Consider the following 20,253-nt stretch of genomic DNA (forward strand, 5'->3'; position numbering starts at 1 on the left):
GGGTGAGAGTATACAGCCCTGCCGTACTCCTTTCCCAATCTTAAACCAGTCTGTTGTTCCGTGGTCTGTTCTTACTGTTGCTACTTGGTCGTTATACAGATTCTTCAGGAGGCATACAAGATGACTTGGTATCCCCATACCACTAAGAACTTGCCACAATTTGTTATGGTCCACACAGTCAAAGGCTTTAGAATAGTCAATAAAACAGAAATAGATGTTTTTCTGAAACTCCCTGGCTTTTTCCATTATCCAGCGGATATTGGCAATTTGGTCTCTAGTTCCTCTGCCTTTTCTAAACCCAGCTTGTACATCTGGCAATTCTCGCTCCATGAACTGCTGAAGTCTACCTTGCAGGATCTTGAGCATTACCTTACTGGCATGTGAAATGAGTGCCACTGTTCGATAGTTTGAACATTCTTTAGTGTTTCCCTTTTTTGGTATGGGGATATAAGTTGATTTTTTCCAGTCTGATGGCCATTCTTGTGTTTTCCAAATTTGCTGGCATATAGCATGCATTACCTTGACAGCATCATCTTGCAAGATTTTGAACAGTTCAGCTGGGATGCCGTCGTCTCCTGTTGCCTTGTTATTAGCAATGCTTCTTAAGGCCCACTCAACCTCACTCTTCAGGATGTCTGGCTCTAGCTCACCGACCACACCGTCAAAGCTATCCCCGATATTGTTATCCTTCCTATACAGGTTTTCTGTATATTCTTGCCACCTTTTCTTGATCTCTTCTTCTTCTGTTAGGTCCTTGCCATCTTTGTTTTTGATCATACCCATTTTTGCCTGGAATTTACCTCCAGTGTTTCTAATTTTCTGGAAGAGGTCTCTTGTCCTTCCTATTCTATTGTCTTCTTCCACTTCCGCGCATTGCTTGTTTAAAAATAATTCCTTATCTCTTCTGGCTAACCTCTGGAATTTTGCATTTAATTGGGCATATCTCCCCCTATCACTGTTGCCTTTTGCTTTCCTTCTTTCTTGGGCTACTTCTAGTGTCTCAGCAGACAGCCATTTTGCCTTCTTGGTTTTCTCTTTCTTTGGGATGTATTTTGTTGCCGCCTCCTGAACAATGCTGCCAACTTCTGTCCAGAGTTCTTCCGGGACCCTATCTACTAAGTCCAGTCCCTTAAATCTATTCTTCACCTCCACTGCATATTCCGTAGGAATATTAGTGAGCTCATATCTAGCTGATCTGTGGGTCTTCCCTAATCTCTTGAGTCTGATCCTAAATTGTGCAAGAAGAAGTTCGTGATCTGAACTACAGTCAGCTCCAGGCCTTGTTTTTACCGACTGTACAGATGTCCGCCACCTTTGGCTGCAAAGGATGTAATCAATCTGATTTCGGTGTTGTCCATCTGGTGAAGTCCATGTATAAAGCCGTCTCTTAGGTTGTTGGAAGAGAGTGTTTGTTATGCAGAGTGAATTGTCTTGGCAAAATTCTATCAGCCTGTGTCCTGCTTCGTTTTGTTCTCCCAGGCCATACTTACCTGTAATTCGAGGTGTCATTTGACTGCCCACCTTAGCATTCCAGTCTCCTGTGATGAAAATAACATCTCTTTTAGGCGTGTTGTCCAGTAGGTGCTGCAGATCCTCATAGAACTGCTCTACTTCAGCTTCTTCAGCATTTGTGGTTGGGGTGTATATTTGGATCACTGTGATGTTAGATGGCTTGCCCTGAATTCGAATTGAGATCATTCTGTCGTTTTTTGGGTTGTATCCAAGCACTGCTTTAGCCACTTTACTATTAATTATGAAGGCTACTCCATTTCTTCTGTGGTCCTCTTGTCCGCAGTAGTAGATCTGGTGGTCATTTGATGTGAAGTGGCCCATTCCAGTCCATTTCAGTTCACTGACGCCCAGAATGTCTATCTTTAATCTTGACATCTCACCAATAACCACATCCAATTTGCCCTGGCTCATAGATCTTACATTCCAGGTTCCGATGGTGTGTTGATCCTTAGAACATCGGATTCGCCGTTCACCACCAGCACCGTCGGCCGCTAGCCATCCTTTCGGCTTTGAGCTAGCTGCGTCATCACGTCTGGGGCTAGTTGAGCTCATCCTCTGTTCCTCCCCAGTAGCATTTTGACCATCTTCCGACCTGGGGGTCTCATCTTCCGATGGTATACCGACATATCTCTGGTTGTACTGATCCATTTAGTTTTCACGGCAAGAATACTGAGGTGGGTTGCCATTACCTTCCCCAGGGATTGCATTTAGTCTGACCTCTCTGTCATGACCTTCCCGTCTTGGGTGGCCCTTCACGGTTTAGCTCATGGCATCATTGAGGTGCTCAAGCTCCAGCACCATGACAAGGTAACGATCCTTAGCTGAAGTATAAAAGCTTAGTTTTAATATTATCATCTGATCCTTCAAAATTGGTTCAGAATATTCTTTTGGAGTGTTTTAATCACTTGGATTATATCTCCTTACTGCATTGGCATAAGAATACAATTTGTAAACAGCATATAGGATTTAAAATATTTATTAATGCTCAAATGTCCTGTTCAGAAAATCAGACATTGACCACTGTTTTAATTTGGTGACATTTTTCCATCACAAATTATTTAGATTATCAGATCTAATATGGCCATTCTGAAGTATTTTGAAGAACAGATTTAGTACGTTGTGGCCAAAACCTGACTCCCCTAAAACAACCAAAGACCTTTGAAGATACAACTTAAATTTATTAGCATGCATACTGATACAGTGTACACTGGGCTTCCAGCAAAGCATTGGCAGCTTGCTAAGCAGTCCGAGCAAAAGCAGAACCACGGCTTATATACCTCTGGCCTACTACATTACAAAGAGAAGACAAAGAATATGGCAGACACAGTGTAAATTACAGCATGACACTGGAATGTTTTTGATAAGCCGATCTGTGTGAACTTCTTATTGTTTATCCCTTCCTATTAGGTTGGCATGCTAGCCATATTATCTCAGAGATATGGCCAGTGAATATAAACTATTTGGTTTACTGGGCCACTGGTTCCTGTCTGATTCTTCTCCCTGTTGCCATGCAGGATCAATTCAGCTTTCTGTAAACTTTTCTTACAAGGGCACTTTAAGCAGTTCACATGTATTTGGGCATCTCATAGGTTTGGTAGTGAATGCAGTTCATATGTGTAGCGGGGGGTACCTTTTACCACAAGTAGAACAAAACACTTGCAGTAATTTAAGCAGGTTCTGAAAATGCATGCAAACAAGTCTGTAATGTATAAACTAGGCGAAACTCAGTAATCGCACTGAAGCTTATATAAAATACATTTTATGAAGTTTAAGATAAAGTAGTATTGACTGAAGGGGGACGCGGTGGCGCTGCGGGTTAAACCGCTGAGCTGTCGATCGGAAGGTCGGCGGTTCGAAACCGCGCGGCGGGGTGAGCTCCCGTTGTTAATCCCAGCTCCTGCTCACCTAGCAGTTCGAAAACATGCAAATGTGAGTAGATCAATAGGTACCGCTTCGGCGGGAAGGTAACGGCGTTCCGAGTCGTCATGCTGGCCACATGACCCGGAAGTGTCTATGACAACGCCGGCTCCAAGGCTTAGAAACGGAGATGAGCACCGCCCCCTAGAGTCGGACACGACTGGACTTTACGTCAAGGGAAACCTTTACCTTTACCTTAGTATTGACTGAAGTATGTCAATACTTCTGCTAATTTTTTTTACCATAGTTTGCTCGCAATACTTGTAATCTGCACAACATCTCAGTTTAATTCATTGCTTTATTTACCATTTCAGATTTATAGTAATCAATCTGGATTATTTAACCAGAAATTATACCTTTAGAAGTTGTATCTTCTAAAACATGCACCTAAGTATTTACAGTTCTCTTGTAACAGTAAATAAATTATGGCCTTTCTATTTTTTTTAAGGCAAGAAACAAACTAGTTCTAAGGCAAGAAAAAAACTGTTTTGTTTTTTTATCTACATTTAATTTTTGTGTTGGAAAAAGCCTGCACATCTTCTGTGTTGTGCTTACTTTGTTATCTGACTTTAGTTTGATTTACTTCATGTATTGTTAAAGTATCTCTGAAAGCAATAAGGTTATTCTGATTCTGGAATAATAGGTTGATCTTTATTTTTTATCTTAAACTTGGATTCTTATAGAAGAACTACACTTAAATTATATTCTATTTAACTAATACTAGGTGTGCAGTTCAAAATTATTTGTACGGGAGTAGTTCTCATTGTGTTGGGAAGTGTGTTTTTGGCAGACCTTCCTTGGGTTGCATTTGTTTGAATGAATGTGTACCTTCTTTCTCTCACAGACACCAGTCATTTTCCAGTTTAAATGGTTTTGTTGTTGTTGTTACTTCCTAAAATCATTGAGCATCAGATGATGCCTTGATGAGATTGTAGAACTTCTGAATATTGGAGTTTGCTGTACCCAACCCTGGAAACCACTTCTGCATAAGCTTCCGTACTTGCAGCAGTGCTTTATGCGGTACTAAAGTTTGGCATGTGAGAATAAAGATAAAGATACCAAATTCTGTGAAGTTGTACAGTAGGAATTTGAAAGAGAAGAGGTAGGTCCTCAAACTGACTAAATAAACATGCTGAGACACAGTTGAAGAAGTTTTTAATTCACCCTTGCCTAACTTGGTATCCTCCAGATGTGTTGGTCTATTCTCATCATCCCTTGCAGACAAGCATCTGGGAAAAGGCTGTTCAAATTAATATGCCATAATCATACTCTAACACTCTCCACTCACACCACCTGGATCCAGGTTTTTTTGGATTCTGGCTGGATATTTTTTGGATAAGGCATAGCTGTTGAGGTTCACATATTTCTTGCTTATTAAATGCACTAGTTGTCAAAAAGAAGATCTGTGCTAACTTCTGTAGTTTTCTATTTTATGTTTGCCTAAGATACTCCCCAAAAGCATGGTTCTGGAGATCCATTTAATCTCCATTTTTGTTCTGAAAAGAGTGCCCAAATGGAAAGTCCGTAGCACTGCCGCAAATGAAAACTTTTGCTTGCTCTTGTTCATCATGTACCTCGTCCATGAATTGAATTAAGAGGCATATACATTATTTTGTTAATTAAATTAAAAATCATGAGATAGTAGAATGTTGTATTACATATCTAATTACAAATCAATATGCTGCTATTAAATTATGCAATATGGAGTTCTAGTATGGAAAATAACCCATTTGCAAAATTCTTTCACCCTTCTAATGGATAGCAAAGTTCAGATTGGCATCAGTCACAAGTCTACAATTACTTCTTTTGCCCTTAGACCAGGATTAAGAATCCTGCAACACAATTCTTTATGTGAGCCCAAGTATCCACCACCACCATCACCACCACTGATGTTTTCTTTATTGAGACCCATGTGGAGCACAGCCTTTGTTCAAAAAGCTGAAAGTTTCCATTATGTCCAGGTACTTGTTGCCTTTGCTTGATAAGTCCTTCCTGCTAGTCTTTTCTTGGCCATTACTTTTCATCTTAATGCTTACAAATGGTCCTAATATAGGAACATACTGATTTGGTTCAAGTCTGGACTTTCTCTTGCCTACTTGCAGTCATCCCTAAATTGGTGCTTAATACCCATTTCAAGGGCCAGAGTATCATTGCTAAGTTGTTTTGCTGCCTTTCTACTTAGCTGTTTTGCTTTTAAAAATATCACTTTCCTCTGAAAAAGCACCTGTGAAATCCATAGCCGGATTCCATGCATGGTGTGGTTGTAAAAGCCAGCTTCTGGATATCAGTCCAAGGTTTAAGGAGAGTATCTTACATATAAGTACCACAACTTAATGTTGTAGCTGAATTGTGACCATTAATTCTTTTAAAATTTATTTTTAACCAAATTGCTTAGGGCTCTGGAATTTTTTGAGAGTTAATTGCTGTATTAAGTAATTACCAATCAACAATTACATTGAGTCAGAATATATATTTTTACGATTAAAAAAAATGCTTTGGGCAGTCTTCTTGTTCGTGTGTGTGTGTGTGTGTGTGTTTTTCAGTAATACACATGGATCTGGCATTGTTATGTGAGGTCCATATGACTTCTTTCTCTGAATTTACTTTTAAAAAAGCAAAACAAATACATTTTTCCTTCCAGGTATCAGCAGTGTTTTTATGGGGTAAATCTGTCCAGTCTCCGTAATGCAGCAGTAGATGAGTACTTCAGACAGCCCATTGTAGTAAGTTATTTTTAATTGCTTTTTCTTTTTCCTTTCTTCTGCATTATGTTCCAAAGGCAGCCATTTTTTTCCCATCTGGGGGCTGCTGAGATCTGTCAAAACATATCTTCTATTGTCCTTCAGGAAGAGTGAGTTTGACAACACATTTTTTTCAAGGTCCTCACAGGGTGGTGGTTGTGGGGAAAAGAGGAGGAAGGCGTATTAGCTATGTTGGCTGCCTTGAGTTATTTATAAAAATAATAAAGGCAGGATAGAAAATAAATAAATAAATAATAAAATAAAAATTGATTGTCCTCATCTTGGCAAAGGTTCCTCTCAAGCCACTTTTTACCATTTTATAGCTTAGTAAAGTTAGCCTATAATTTCCTGCCTGAGGCTTATATTACACATTAAAATGGAACTCTGTGATTCTGTCCTTCTTTTTCCTTTTTTGGATAAGTATTTCCAATCCAAAATAAGAAAAAAATAGTATCCCATGAGCAGTTGCTTGGCTCATGTCCTGTTGCTACTTTTTCTAGTTAAGATCAGTGTCTCCAAACTGCTTTCCCTGTTGCAAGAGAAAAATTATTTTATCTCTCCCTTAATGAAATAATTTAGCGTGATGTTATACTCATATGAAAAAAAGAAAAATGGTTAGGCAGCTACTTAACATCCATTTCTGAGTGTATAAATTTATCTTGAAGTAGAGCATTGACAGTTCTTTGTAAAAATGAATAGAAATTAGCATCAGAATTACTCATTTTTAAATTCATTTAATTATGCTAAACCAATGAAAATATATAAAGCAGCATTAAAGGATCAACATGTAACATGCATATTTGTTTATAAAAAGGAGAAAAGGGGCCTGGAAATTACGTTATAAACCCCAACATCTTTAACCATATTGCTAAGTCTTCTTTGCCTCTTCGTTGAATTTTTGTCACAGGTACAGATAACAGTAGGAGTCCATGTTATTTGATTGCTTGAAAATGTTCATCAGTGAAGAATATTGCTATTAGGTTTTTAAAAAGTCATAATTTAGAATAATCTGATCAAAAGTAATGAGAGGTTTATAATTTATTACTGAAATGAATTCAGAGGATTTTATTTGCATAGGAAGAAATGGTATACAGTATGTAGAACATGTTGCTTATGAAAAAAGGTATTTTTTTGTTTTTAAGCATAAGACAAAACAGGTTAATTTATAAAAATGTATATTCTTTATTCACAATTTTCCAAAACAGAAAAAAAAATCAAGTGGAATTATGTAGGACTGTCTGGAGCTCTGGAGCTGCAATTTTTTTCTCTACAATGTGCCATTATCCAGTATATAATAAGAAATAGGTTTTGCCTTAGATTATCTTGACTGGTCTCAAAAGCTTAACAGGCTTCATAATTACTTGGATAGGTTATTACCTAGATGAGGGATTTCCAGGAAGTTATCAGGGCTGTAGGCTAGACCGGATTGTCAAAAAGTATCTAGAAGGTGAAAGTAATAAATCACTTCCATGCTACTGCTAATAAAACACAATGAATTTGCCAAAGAAGAAAACAGGAGTTCAACTTGAAGGAGACTTAACATTTATTTTGACTTCTTTATTGCAAATATGGATTGGTGATATACATAAGGAAGGAATTCTTAAGCTTACTGCCAGTTTCTGTTTCTTACACATATGTACACCTACTAAGATGTTGCATAGTCCCATTAAAGAATGTAAAAAACTCACATGAAAATGCAGGTGTCACATAAAGCCTTGAGATGCTATCTTAAAATCTTGGTGAAAAATCATGTGAGAACACTAAAGTTTCACAAGTTGTGATTTCACAAGATTTCAGATGAGTTATTTATTTTTATATTTAACATAAATTTGGAATTTCTTATGGAAGTTGTAGGACCTAGTTGCCAACCCCTACTCTAGATGATGATACATGTTCTTTCTTTTCCATTTTTATTTGCAGGACACATTTGACATTAGAATTTTGATGGCCCGGACAGTGAAATACACTGTTAGTTTTATAGAAGCAGAAGAGGAAGATTTGCATAGGTAAGAGTCTATTTTCCCATATTATACTGTTCCGTTTTGAACACTATTTGTTGGTATAGTTTTCAATTTATTAGCAAGCTAGTCACTGTACAGCATGTTGAGTGGGATACACTCAAAATGTGTAGTTTTTTATCCCAAAGAAGTGTGCTCTACTAAAATAACCATAGTATTTAAAGTAGAACGTAATTTAGTATAAACTGTCCCATCCCATGTGCATTGACTGTAATGCAATTTATAGTTTGCCATCCAATTTAGGCAAATCTTAGATAATTGGATAAGAATGGTTGTTACAGTCACTCATTGCATGCTGGTGTTGCACCTAAGATGTGTTCTTGAAATACAGAGTAGGGTCTGCTAAACCTGCAGTGAGAGTATTAATGGGCTTAGGAAACTTTTTAACTGTGAATATTGATGACCTACAATTTAAATAGAAGCCTTGTGTGGCGCAGCGTGGTAGGCGGCAGTATTGCAACCGAAACTCTCCCCACGACCCAAGTTCAATCCCAGCAGAAGCTGGATTCTCAGGTAGCCAGATCAGGTCGACTCAGCCTTCCATCCTTCTGAGGTCGGTACAATGAGTACCCAGCTTGCTGGGGGAAAGGTAATTACAACTGGGGAAGGCAATGGCAAACCACCCCGCTGTAGTCTGCCAAGAAAACGTCGCGAAAGCAGTGTCCCCCCAAAGGGTCAGACATGACTTGGTGCTTGCACAGGGGACCTTTCACCTTTCACCACAATTTAAATAAATTAATTCTCCTTGCCTTTGGGCTGCAGTCATTTTTTATTAAGGACTACATGATGTTGAACTCAGAAAATATGCTCAATAAATATTTCATCCAGAAAAGCTGTTATTTTAGATACATTTCCTTGGATGAAAAACTATTTAATTTGATTTCTAGAAAAATGCTTTTTTTAACGATGCCAATCATCATGACACTTTCATATTTTTAATTGTGATTTTCTAATTATGTTGTTAATTTGTTTTTATTTCCTTCTATAGAGTGGAAATCCCTTTTGTATTCCAAATGATGCAATCTGGATTAATTCACGGCTTGGCATTTTGGTTTGATGTGGCATTTGTTGGCTCACTGTACGTATTTTTTCTTTTCAACATTGAGTGGGCCACAACAAAAATAAATGCTAATTGAGTCTGTTTTAGATAATGTGATGAATCAAAAACAAATCAGATCCTGAGTGGATCTAGGACAGTGTTTCTCAGCCTTGGCAACTTTAAGATATGTGGACTTCAACTCCCAGAATCCCCCAGCCAGCTACCAGACTCTAAGTCTATTTTGTCATCTTAGGGCACGTTTCTCATTCCTGGTAGCAGTAAATAACTTCAGTGTACATGTTTTTTCTTCTTTTCATTACATCCCATCCATCATGCATAGTCTTTCAAGTTGGCCATCAGTTGGACAAGGACATTTAAAAGAATATGTTGAAAAGGAATAAAATACATAAAGAAACTGCATCAGAATAAAATAAATTCAGCTTAATAAAGACTTTATGCCCAAGGTACAGAAAAATGCACGTTCTGGAAAGCATCTTAGAATTGTTTTGCCATAATATGAATCTCTTCCCAATTATCACCCATTTTATTACAGAAGAGAGAATCAATCATATCATAGCCTTCAACTATGACTTTATTGCATGGATAGTAATATGTTGAAAAAGACATATAAAATACCGGTATCCCAAACTACATAGAGTTTTAAAAATAAGCATCAGCAAGTTGAATTGTGATTTGCAACAGATGAACAGTCAGCAATTTTATTTCAAAGAACAATAAAAATATATTCTCTCCAATTAGCAGCCTAGTACTGTGTTCTAAACTGAAGTTTCCAAGAAGGCTTCCCCATATAATAGTGCAACATTAATTAGCAAGACAGGATAACTATGGCTTTACGATCTCAGTCCAGAAGGAATTACAGCTGTATAGCAACTTCAGCTAGGAAAAATGTGAGCTGTATAGTGAGTTGTGCAGGTCTTAAGAAGCTAGTTTGTAAACCTGATCCTTCAGTGGGTATGTAGCTCTATCAAGATTGCTACCTCCTGAATCAGAAGCACTGGTTACCCTGTTTTAGGTAATTTAGCTTAGGAACGTCAAGTAGTGAGTTTCCGTAATCCTGAACATAGTAAACAGAGAAGTATGGCTAAGGTGCAAGAGTATTTATTGCCTTTAGTGTTTGTCTTAAACTGGTAGCAACCAGAAAGCTAGCTGATATTGTGACTGAGGCTATGGTCCTAACAGCCATTACACTGGTGTAGCAGCATTGACTTCTATGGCGTATTTTCCATCCATCCCTCTCTTTCTCTCTTAAAATCATTGATTTATAGTGCTCCATCTTTTTACTTAACTAGATTATGGATTGACTATAGTTCCTTAGACATTATATACTGACTAGAAAGTCTTCTTCTATGAATTGAAGGAAAATTGCACCTGCAAAAGATGTCTTCTGGGAATTATAACCCTTTCTATTAAGTGGAAGCTCCTTCTGTTCCCAGAATAGTAGCATGGGAACTGTGTCACTGTCTTACTCTTGAACATTCAGGAAATTGCTTTACGGCAACCTTAGCTTCCGTTTCTCTCGATGCTTCACATTTATTTAATTTCTCATTTTAAGGGTAACAGTTTGGCTCTCAACTGCTCCAACAGAGCCTCTGACACATTGGTATCAAGTGCGCTGCCTTTTCCAAACTCCTCTCTTTGCCAAAGAAGGGGAAACACTTTCAGGGGAAGTCTTATTTATAGCAAATAAACGGTAAGTAGATTTCTTTCATGGTGATGAAAGGTTAATTCTGTCCAGCTGTCCTACATAATGTCTAGCAGAATAATTATTCTTAGTGGAATAATTTGGGTTATTTCCTGTTACTTTTAACATTGGTAAAGTCAATAGAGGTATATTTGGGCAATCTGACTGTGGCAGCATATGCGTCCTGTGGTTAGCCGAAAAAGATGTTAGCATGACCTGCAGAAAATAGTTAGATATAAATAAGAAACAGCACATGCATACAGAATACTAGAAGTTAGTCATTGCTGTTGCCTAGAATCTCCAGCTTTTGGGGGCTGATGGGCACATTTGGAATTCCGAAGACATCGGTAAGTGCTCTTGCCAAATGGCTGCCTGAAGGGGTTGCTCACTCACTAAATGGCTGACTTGCAAGACATAACCACTTCCAAAGACCCAGTGTTCCCTTCCACTCCTTCTGTCTCCTTTCCCTCCATTGACAGGATGTTCCTTACTGTGCCTGCTTAGCTTTGTCCATTTGGTTGCGCACTTCCATATTAAGCACTGAATTACATCTGTCCGTGGAGTCCATTTGGAGCCTGGGGCAGTGTTAGAAATACTGTACTCTGCTTTGCAACATGTCAGCTTCCCATCTTCTTTTAATTTAAAAGTGCTGTTGAAAATGTATAAACTCTGTTAAGACATGGAATCTGATGTGTACCAAGGAAGATGTTTATATGCACATTGGAACTTGAACGCTTCATGGGGTTTCCATATTGACTGTATCATTACGTTGCATAAGTTGTGATGACTGGGTTGCAATTGGAGCCCCTTGTAGTTTTAGAGCCCCATATTCAACTTAAGTTTCCCACAAAATCCAGGTTCCAGAGTTGGTAGGGTCATGTCTGGTTGGTAAAATGGCTAAGAAAAGGACCAAATGAGAATCTGAAACTGGAATTTCAGGCACAAATTCCAGGCTAGAAACCCATTCACAACCTGAAATTGTGAATGAAATAAAAAGGGAAGCCTGGGTTACTACCACAGGCTCACCTGCTGGGGATGCTGTGTATAAGTGGCTTGCTTTACATATATAGTATTCTGCCTTTCCATTTGGAATGGGCACCTAAGATCACTTAAAATAGGGCATTTAAAAATTATAAACTTCATTTTGTTATCTTCATCTTAGGCTTATATCTGCTTGTGATAAAACACCAGCTTCCATTAGCTTTTTAAAAATCAACTGCTCAGTGTACAGAGGAGCAGATCACAAATTCTAGTAGAAACCACTGAAAAACAGAATTCCTGTAAATAGCAGATATTTCAGTTAGGATTTCCTAGTGCTCCAAGACTCTGTTTAAAAACATTTTCATAAGGGGATTAATTAATTAATTAATTTTAAATTTGTCTACTGCCCATCTCATGTGTAATGACTCTATTATAACTCATATTCAGTCAGGAACTACATTTCAAAGGTGAAGAGTATCAGTAACTTACTAGGCTCAGTGAAGCAGTGTTTCCCATCACATAAATATCTACTATTCTAGTCCTCTTTGTTTACAAAACTATTTCTGTAGCAATCAATAATGATTCCATAAAAAACATTCCCTAGAGGTAATTAGAGCAAAGAACAGAACTTACTGTGTCTTGGGTCTCAAACAATGTGCTGTTTTTCAGGCCTACAGTCCTCTTTAACAGATGTATAAAGAGGACTTTATATGCATATTATGTGTCAAGTGGGCCAAGTGTTATTAGTGTGGTCAGAAGGAAAATAAATGTTGCAGTTCAGGGAGAGTTGATAATAGTAGTGGCCCTTCACAAAATAGTTGTTCTTGATGAATGATGTTAAAAACTCCATTTGCCTGGAATAGCAACACATTCAAAATCTGAGGGAATTTTTTTTTATTTGCCATATTTTCTAGGGATGTCCATGTTTCCAAAATTGTTTGGAAAAACTGCTTCAGAATTTGTGCAACCACTCTTTGCAATTACTCTTTAAGGCAACTAAATCTTTTTACAGGCTTCTTCTGTATGAGCCTGATAAAAATATGGCAACTTTAAGGAACTAACTTAGAAAAGTAGCCACATTTATTATATAACTTTACATCATCTGTTTTTTTCAGGCTTATGTGGAATCCTAAAACTAAACAGAACTGCTTTCAAAGTATGTTTTGAAGCACCTGTTCCAAATCAGTTTTGTAACCCGCACAGCCCTAATATTGTCTTTTCTAGAATGTTATTTACATTACTATTAAAAAATATGTTATTTTTTAAATTCCTAGAGAAAGATAGAATTGATTAATTCATCTAGATTGCTAGATACAAAAGACGGGCTTACTTGTAATAGTTCAATTTTATCTTAACATTATTTACAGCATTACTGTTAATGTTATGCATTAATAATAGGTGAGTTCATTCTTCAAAAGGTGCTTTTGAAGGGTCTCAAAAATATATATATATTTTGAAGACAAATGCAGTTATTTTAATTCTAGACCCATTCCAAAATTCAACCTCTTTGTTTCTGTAGTGACATAAACCCATGACCGAACCCGAGTGTTTGTTTTCCAGCAACGGAGCTGTACTGGAAAGCCCCTACTCCAAAAATCAGAAATGCTATATTTTTTTATGAGAAATAGTTCTGGAGAATGTGTTAGTCTTTTGCACAAAACAGTAATTTCATTCCAGGGTCAAATGATCAAAACAAGAATATCAACCCATTTATTGTTCAATAAAGATTAAATATCCAACTGCATATATTAAACTGTTATTTCCTATTTATGACACAGGCAGAGTTATGACATCCAGATTGTTGCCATAGTGGATGAGACAGGCTTTAAATCAGGCAATGTGCTTGATTTAAAGAATCCATTCTTTAGGTAAGAAGTCCTTCAGCTTTAATTCATAGTACCTGCTGCCTTGAAAAATGATTTCTATTTTAGTATTTATAAGTAAACACTGAATACTGTCGCTTCTCAAGAAATATGGAAGAAACATTACTTGTTAGCATTTAACCCAGAGTGTAAACTTTTACCATCTATAAGTGACCAGAGTTGTACCCCAAGACCCCTGCCTTTCGTATGTTCATACTTTGTTTCACCCACTCTGTTTGATACAATGTTGGTTACCCCTTTATCTCCAGTTTTCTTGGAATGTCTTCATGAGTGATCATAATGGCAAATGTGATGACATGACCACCACATGATCCAAATTAGGTTTTTGGCTATGTCATGATTTCAATGAAAATAAATGAAGCCATGTAGCTTTCATTGTGACACTGCATGCTTCCGGATAGAGCTTTCATTGTGCAAATTCTATCTGCTGAAATATCTTGTATACATCATCCAACTTTTACTTTTTAAAACATTTTTATAGGTATGCTTAGATTTTATGAAACTAACCTGCTGGAAGAACAGCCAGGATTATAAATAAACCAAGGAGCCTATGAACAGTTAAATACGAGCATATTGGCATTGCTGCTTCTGTGAAATCTGTATGTACATATTAAAAAAAAATATTTTCTACAAATTGTATAATATTCGTGAAAACTATTTTTTCAGATGTACAGTATATCTCAATCTTTAAACACATCTGTCTGGAGCTGTTATCCACTGTACTGAATAAATGGTACTTGGTTGGCTTAGCACTTATACTTTGAAATTTCTTCTGGTGGAATCAGCAGGAACAAGTAAATGTGTCTAAGTTTGGAGTGTTAGTCCCATATTTCTTTTTTGAATTACTCTGTTTGTTCCACCTGATCAGAATCGTACTGCTGCAGGAGATTATATTTGGTTTCTCTTTGTAATGCTGACATTCCTTTCATTTTTATTCTTTCCCTTGGAATATTCTTAACATAACCTACCTCATCTCTCTGTACATATACAGAATGTATGGGAATAATATGAACAAAAGGCTACGATCATACTTAAGTCTGCTTTAGTATTTACAATATAAATTTAAATATCTAGAGTTTATTCTCAGCTAGCCAATAATAAATAATTAACTATCTAGTAGCAAATGGTACTAGACTATTTACTTGACAGATGTCACCAACCTATATTAATATTAATGGTTAGAAACAAACAACCCATGTGAGTCATTCAATAATTCAGTCTTTATGCTGTTTTAGAATAAACTTTAGGTTGAAGAGCATATAACCTCTGCATCTATATTTCTGTATATTTCATATATTCTGTAAATATGAAATATATGTAAAATATAAAGAGGTTGTAACAGTGTGATTTTCAAAAATGTATTATCCAACCACCACCACCCTTCCCCAGCCCCCTATTGTAGTTTTCACTTTGTGTTTCTATTTTGTCATTTAATTGGTCACATTTTATGTCCAAAGGGGTGCAACCTGAAGTATTTAACCATGAAGCTCTATTTGATGTGGAATCATCTTTTAGGATTTTGCTAGGGATTGTTTAGAGCTTCAAAAAAAGAAAAGTATGCAAAAGGCTGGAAAAAGGAATTGGCTAAGAGAAATGAAGTCAAGTTATCTACCTGTGCTCTTGAATAAGGTGGTATTCAATGCAACCCACAGCTGACACATTGTGAAAAAGCAGCTGAAGTTGCTCTGCCCCTGCTTTTCAACAGAAGATTGAAGAGTGAATGGGAGAAGATTGCTTATTGCTGCTGGAGCAAAGCATAATCAATCCTCTGTCAAATCACAGCTAGTATTTTAGCTCCCTAATCACTTAGTTTTTCTGTTGTGTCTTAGCTTTGGCAAACTCAAACTTTTGCCCCTGATACAGTCCTATTAAGCAGCTATTGAAACAAGTGCCATATTAACCTTCCTAACCTGTTGGGTTTAATAGGCTGCTAAACTGAAAGACAGAAATCTTCATTTATTTCAAGCCTGTTATTGACTGCACTGGTCATCTGGTAAACATAATCCATAAGGTATTAATTGTAATGTGTCCAAGGAGGTGGATATAATGAACCAACATAATTGCTGAATGTCACAAAGAAGTATTCTTTACATCTAGAACTCTCTTGCTGGATTAAGATGTGTTTCGTCCAGTTTTGGCTGGAATCCCTATCACCTGGATTTACATATTTTTTTCTTTGCCAGCAAATACAAAAATTAGGATATAATTAGTCCCACTACATTCTTTCAGAATAGTATGTTACACATAGACACACATCTGAGCTCCTAGATGATAAATTGGTAAAAATGTTCACTATAGAAATGTATAAATGTCTATTAATATGTCTTGTCATATTGCTTTCTCTTTAAATAAAAAGTTGGTAGAGAAAAATATGAGTAGCCTTCCTGAATCTGACGATCTACTCATCTACTCCAGCACGGTTTTCAGTGGTAACCCAGTATATGATTGGGGGTTTATTTGGAGCACGAGCCCAATAACCCTACTACGCTTTCTGTCCCCATTATTCATCAATTATGTAGTGTTCACTTAAATTCTGTTTACAAATCTATAGTTTAATTATCATAGGCTAATAATCATAGTCCTATGTGCAAATTTGTTTAATACCAAATTTGTTTTAAGTAGCATGATTTCACTATGATACTTACGTAAGAAAATACTATTACTCCTTTTACTATGACATCCATTCTTTATATGGGACTTGATTTTTGTCCCTTTTCCATATTGCCCTCATTTACAAACTGCTATACAACCTACCTAAATTGTAATCCTGTGAAGGCACCCATCTCTAAAGCTGCTTTTTATCTGATGAAAATCTTGCAATTTTAGTTCAGTACTTAATTGCCAAATTTTGGAAATCATTCTAAGCAAGAAGAAGAAAGATATAACAGGACCTTTCTGTTACTATTGCCCTTGTTTGTACGTACATGTGAACTAAAATATATGAAATTGATAAAGAACCTGTACATACTGGAGATTTTTGGTGGGTACGTACAACATTGTGTTTCAATAAAGAAGGAAAAATCAGCTCAAAGGCAAAGACTAAGCAACACTTTACTTTACCACTACATTCTGTACAGAAGTTTTTATTAGTACATTAATTTCTTAGAACTGCTCCAGCAGACTATTCCTAATAATCACAACACAAAAACAAACCAAAACAGGTAACTATGGTTTGCAAAAAACAAAACAAAACTAGTAGGATAAATGCCCAGTAATGGTTAGAGAATGACACACAATAGAGAGTCCTTTGAATCTCACTGATTAAGATAGGCTGAGGAAAAGGCTAGACAGATATAGAACAAATGGTGTATTTACTTTCTTTGAAAAAAAACAGATACATAAATGACCTCAATTTGTGGTAGTTTCAGAAACTGGAAACCTACAGCAAATGAAGGCTTTGTTTATTCGTTTAGTCGCTTCCGACTCTTCGTGACTTCATGGACCAGCCCGCCAGAGCTTCCTGTCGGTCGTCAACACCCCCAGCTCCCCCAGGGACGAGTCCGTCACCTCTAGAATATCATCCATCCATCTTGCCCTTGGTCGGCCCCTCTTCCTTTTGCCTTCCACTCTCCCTAGCATCAGCATCTTCTCCAGGGTGTCCTGTCTTCTCATGATGTGGCCAAAGTATTTCAGTTTTGCCTTTAATATCATTCCCTCAAGTGAGCAGTCTGGCTTTATTTCCTGGAGGATGGACTGGTTTGATCTTCTTGCAGTCCAAGGCACTCTCAGAATTTTCTTCCAACACCACAGTTCAAAAGCATCGATCTTCCTTCGCTCAGCCTTCCTTATGGTCCAGCTCTCGCAGCCATATGTTACTACAGGGAACACCATTGCTTTAACTATGCGGGCCTTTGTTGTCAGTGTGATGTCTCTGCTCTTAACTATTTTATCGAGATTTCTCATTGCTCTTCTTCCAAGGATTAAGCGTCTTCTGATTTCTTGACTGCAGTCAGCATCTGCAGTAATCTTTGCACCTAGGAATACAAAGTCTTTCACTGCTTCTACATTTTCTCCCTCTATTTGCCAGTTATCAATCAAGCTGGTTGCCATAATCTTGGTTTTTTTGAGGTTTAGCTGCAAGCCAGCTTTTGCACTTTCTTCTTTCACCTTCATCATAAGGCTCCTCAGTTCCTCTTCACTTTCAGCCATCAAAGTGGTATCATCTGCATATCTGAGATTGTTAATGTTTCTTCCAGAGATTTTAACTCCAGCCTTGGATTCCTCAAGGCCAGCTTGTCGCATGATGTGTTCTGCATACAAGTTGAATAGGTAGGGTGAGAGTATACAGCCCTGCCGTACTCCTTTCCCAATCTTAAACCAGTCTGTTGTTCCGTGGTCTGTTCTTACTGTTGCTACTTGGTCGTTATACAGATTCTTCAGGAGGCATACAAGATGACTTGGTATCCCCATACCACTAAGAACTTGCCACAATTTGTTATGGTCCACACAGTCAAAGGCTTTAGAATAGTCAATAAAACAGAAATAGATGTTTTTCTGAAACTCCCTGGCTTTTTCCATTATCCAGCGGATATTGGCAATTTGGTCTCTAGTTCCTCTGCCTTTTCTAAACCCAGCTTGTACGTCTGGCAATTCTCGCTCCATGAACTTCTGAAGTCTACCTTGCAGGATCTTGAGCATTACCTTACTGGCATGTGAAATGAGTGCCACTGTTCGATAGTTTGAACATTCTTTAGTGTTTCCCTTTTTTGGTATGGGGATATAAGTTGATTTTTTCCAGTCTGATGGCCATTCTTGTGTTTTCCAAATTTGCTGGCATATAGCATGCATTACCTTGACAGCATCATCTTGCAAGATTTTGAACAGTTCAGCTGGGATGCCGTCGTCTCCTGTTGCCTTGTTATTAGCAATGCTTCTTAAGGCCCACTCAACCTCACTCTTCAGGATGTCTGGCTCTAGCTCACCGACCACACTGTCAAAGCTATCCCCGATATTGTTATCCTTCCTATACAGGTTTTCTGTATATTCTTGCCACCTTTTCTTGATCTCTTCTTCTTCTGTTAGGTCCTTGCCATCTTTGTTTTTGATCATACCCATTTTGGCCTGGAATTTACCTCCAATGTTTCTAATTTTCTGGAAGAGGTCTCTTGTCCTTCCTATTCTATTGTCTTCTTCCACTTCCGCGCATTGCTTGTTTAAAAATAATTCCTTATCTCTTCTGGCTAACCTCTGGAATTTTGCATTTAATTGGGCATATCTCCCCCTATCACTGTTGCCTTTTGCTTTCCTTCTTTCTTGGGCTACTTCTAGTGTCTCAGCAGACAGCCATTTTGCCTTCTTGGTTTTCTCTTTCTTTGGGATGTATTTTGTTGCCGCCTCCTGAACAATGCTGCCAACTTCTGTCCAGAGTTCTTCCGGGACCCTATCTACTAAGTCCGGTCCCTTAAATCTATTCTTCACCTCCACTGCATATTCCTTAGGAATATTAGTGAGCTCATATCTAGCTGATCTGTGGGTCTTCCCTAATCTCTTGAGTCTGATCCTAAATTGTGCAAGAAGAAGTTCGTGATCTGAACTACAGTCAGCTCCAGGCCTTGTTTTTACCGACTGTACAGATGTCCGCCACCTTTGGCTGCAAAGGATGTAATCAATCTGATTTCGGTGTTGTCCATCTGGTGAAGTCCATGTATAAAGCCGTCTCTTAGGTTGTTGGAAGAGAGTGTTTGTTATGCAGAGTGAATTGTCTTGGCAAAATTCTATCAGCCTGTGTCCTGCTTCGTTTTGTTCTCCCAGGCCATACTTACCTGTAATTCGAGGTGTCATTTGACTGCCCACCTTAGCATTCCAGTCTCCTGTGATGAAAATAACATCTCTTTTAGGTGTGTTGTCCAGTAGGTGCTGCAGATCCTCATAGAACTGCTCTACTTCAGCTTCTTCAGCATTTGTGGTTGGGGTGTATATTTGGATCACTGTGATGTTAGATGGCTTGCCCTGAATTCGAATTGAGATCATTCTATCATTTTTTGGGTTGTATCCAAGCACTGCTTTAGCCACTTTACTATTAATTATGAAGGCTACTCCATTTCTTCTGTGGTCCTCTTGTCCGCAGTAGTAGATCTGGTGGTCATTTGATGTGAAGTGGCCCATTCCAGTCCATTTCAGTTCACTGACGCCCAGAATGTCTATCTTTAATCTTGACATCTCACCAATAACCACATCCAATTTGCCCTGGCTGATAGATCTTACATTCCAGGTTCCGATGGTGTGTTGATCCTTAGAACATCGGATTCGCCGTTCACCACCAGCACCGTCGGCCGCTAGCTGTCCTTTCGGCTTTGAGCTAGCTGCGTCATCACGTCTGGGGCTAGTTGAGCTCATCCTCTGTTCCTCCCCAGTAGCATTTTGACCATCTTCCGACCTGGGGGTCTCATCTTCCGATGGTATACCGACATATCTCTGGTTGTACTGATCCATTTAGTTTTCACGGCAAGAATACTGAGGT

The 20,253-nt window shown here is 37.9% G+C and overlaps 1 protein-coding gene across 1 annotated transcript in view; it reads left to right on the forward strand.

The window, feature by feature from the left end:
- The window catches only part of LOC134491372 (histone-arginine methyltransferase CARM1-like), a 78,217-nt gene extending 62,868 nt beyond the window's left edge, over positions 1-15,349 (forward strand). Inside the window, exons 8-13 of the mRNA XM_063295088.1 lie at positions 6,071-6,152; positions 8,091-8,176; positions 9,177-9,266; positions 10,801-10,938; positions 13,689-13,778; positions 14,275-15,349. Coding sequence (XP_063151158.1) covers positions 6,071-6,152; positions 8,091-8,176; positions 9,177-9,266; positions 10,801-10,938; positions 13,689-13,778; positions 14,275-14,284 — 496 coding nt within the window. The 3' untranslated portion in view covers positions 14,285-15,349. The remainder of the gene's footprint in view (positions 1-6,070; positions 6,153-8,090; positions 8,177-9,176; positions 9,267-10,800; positions 10,939-13,688; positions 13,779-14,274) is intronic.
- The last annotated feature ends 4,904 nt before the right edge of the window (positions 15,350-20,253 follow it).

This window comes from Candoia aspera, chromosome 2, assembly GCF_035149785.1.
Source record: "Candoia aspera isolate rCanAsp1 chromosome 2, rCanAsp1.hap2, whole genome shotgun sequence".
Lineage (NCBI taxonomy): Eukaryota > Metazoa > Chordata > Lepidosauria > Squamata > Boidae > Candoia > Candoia aspera.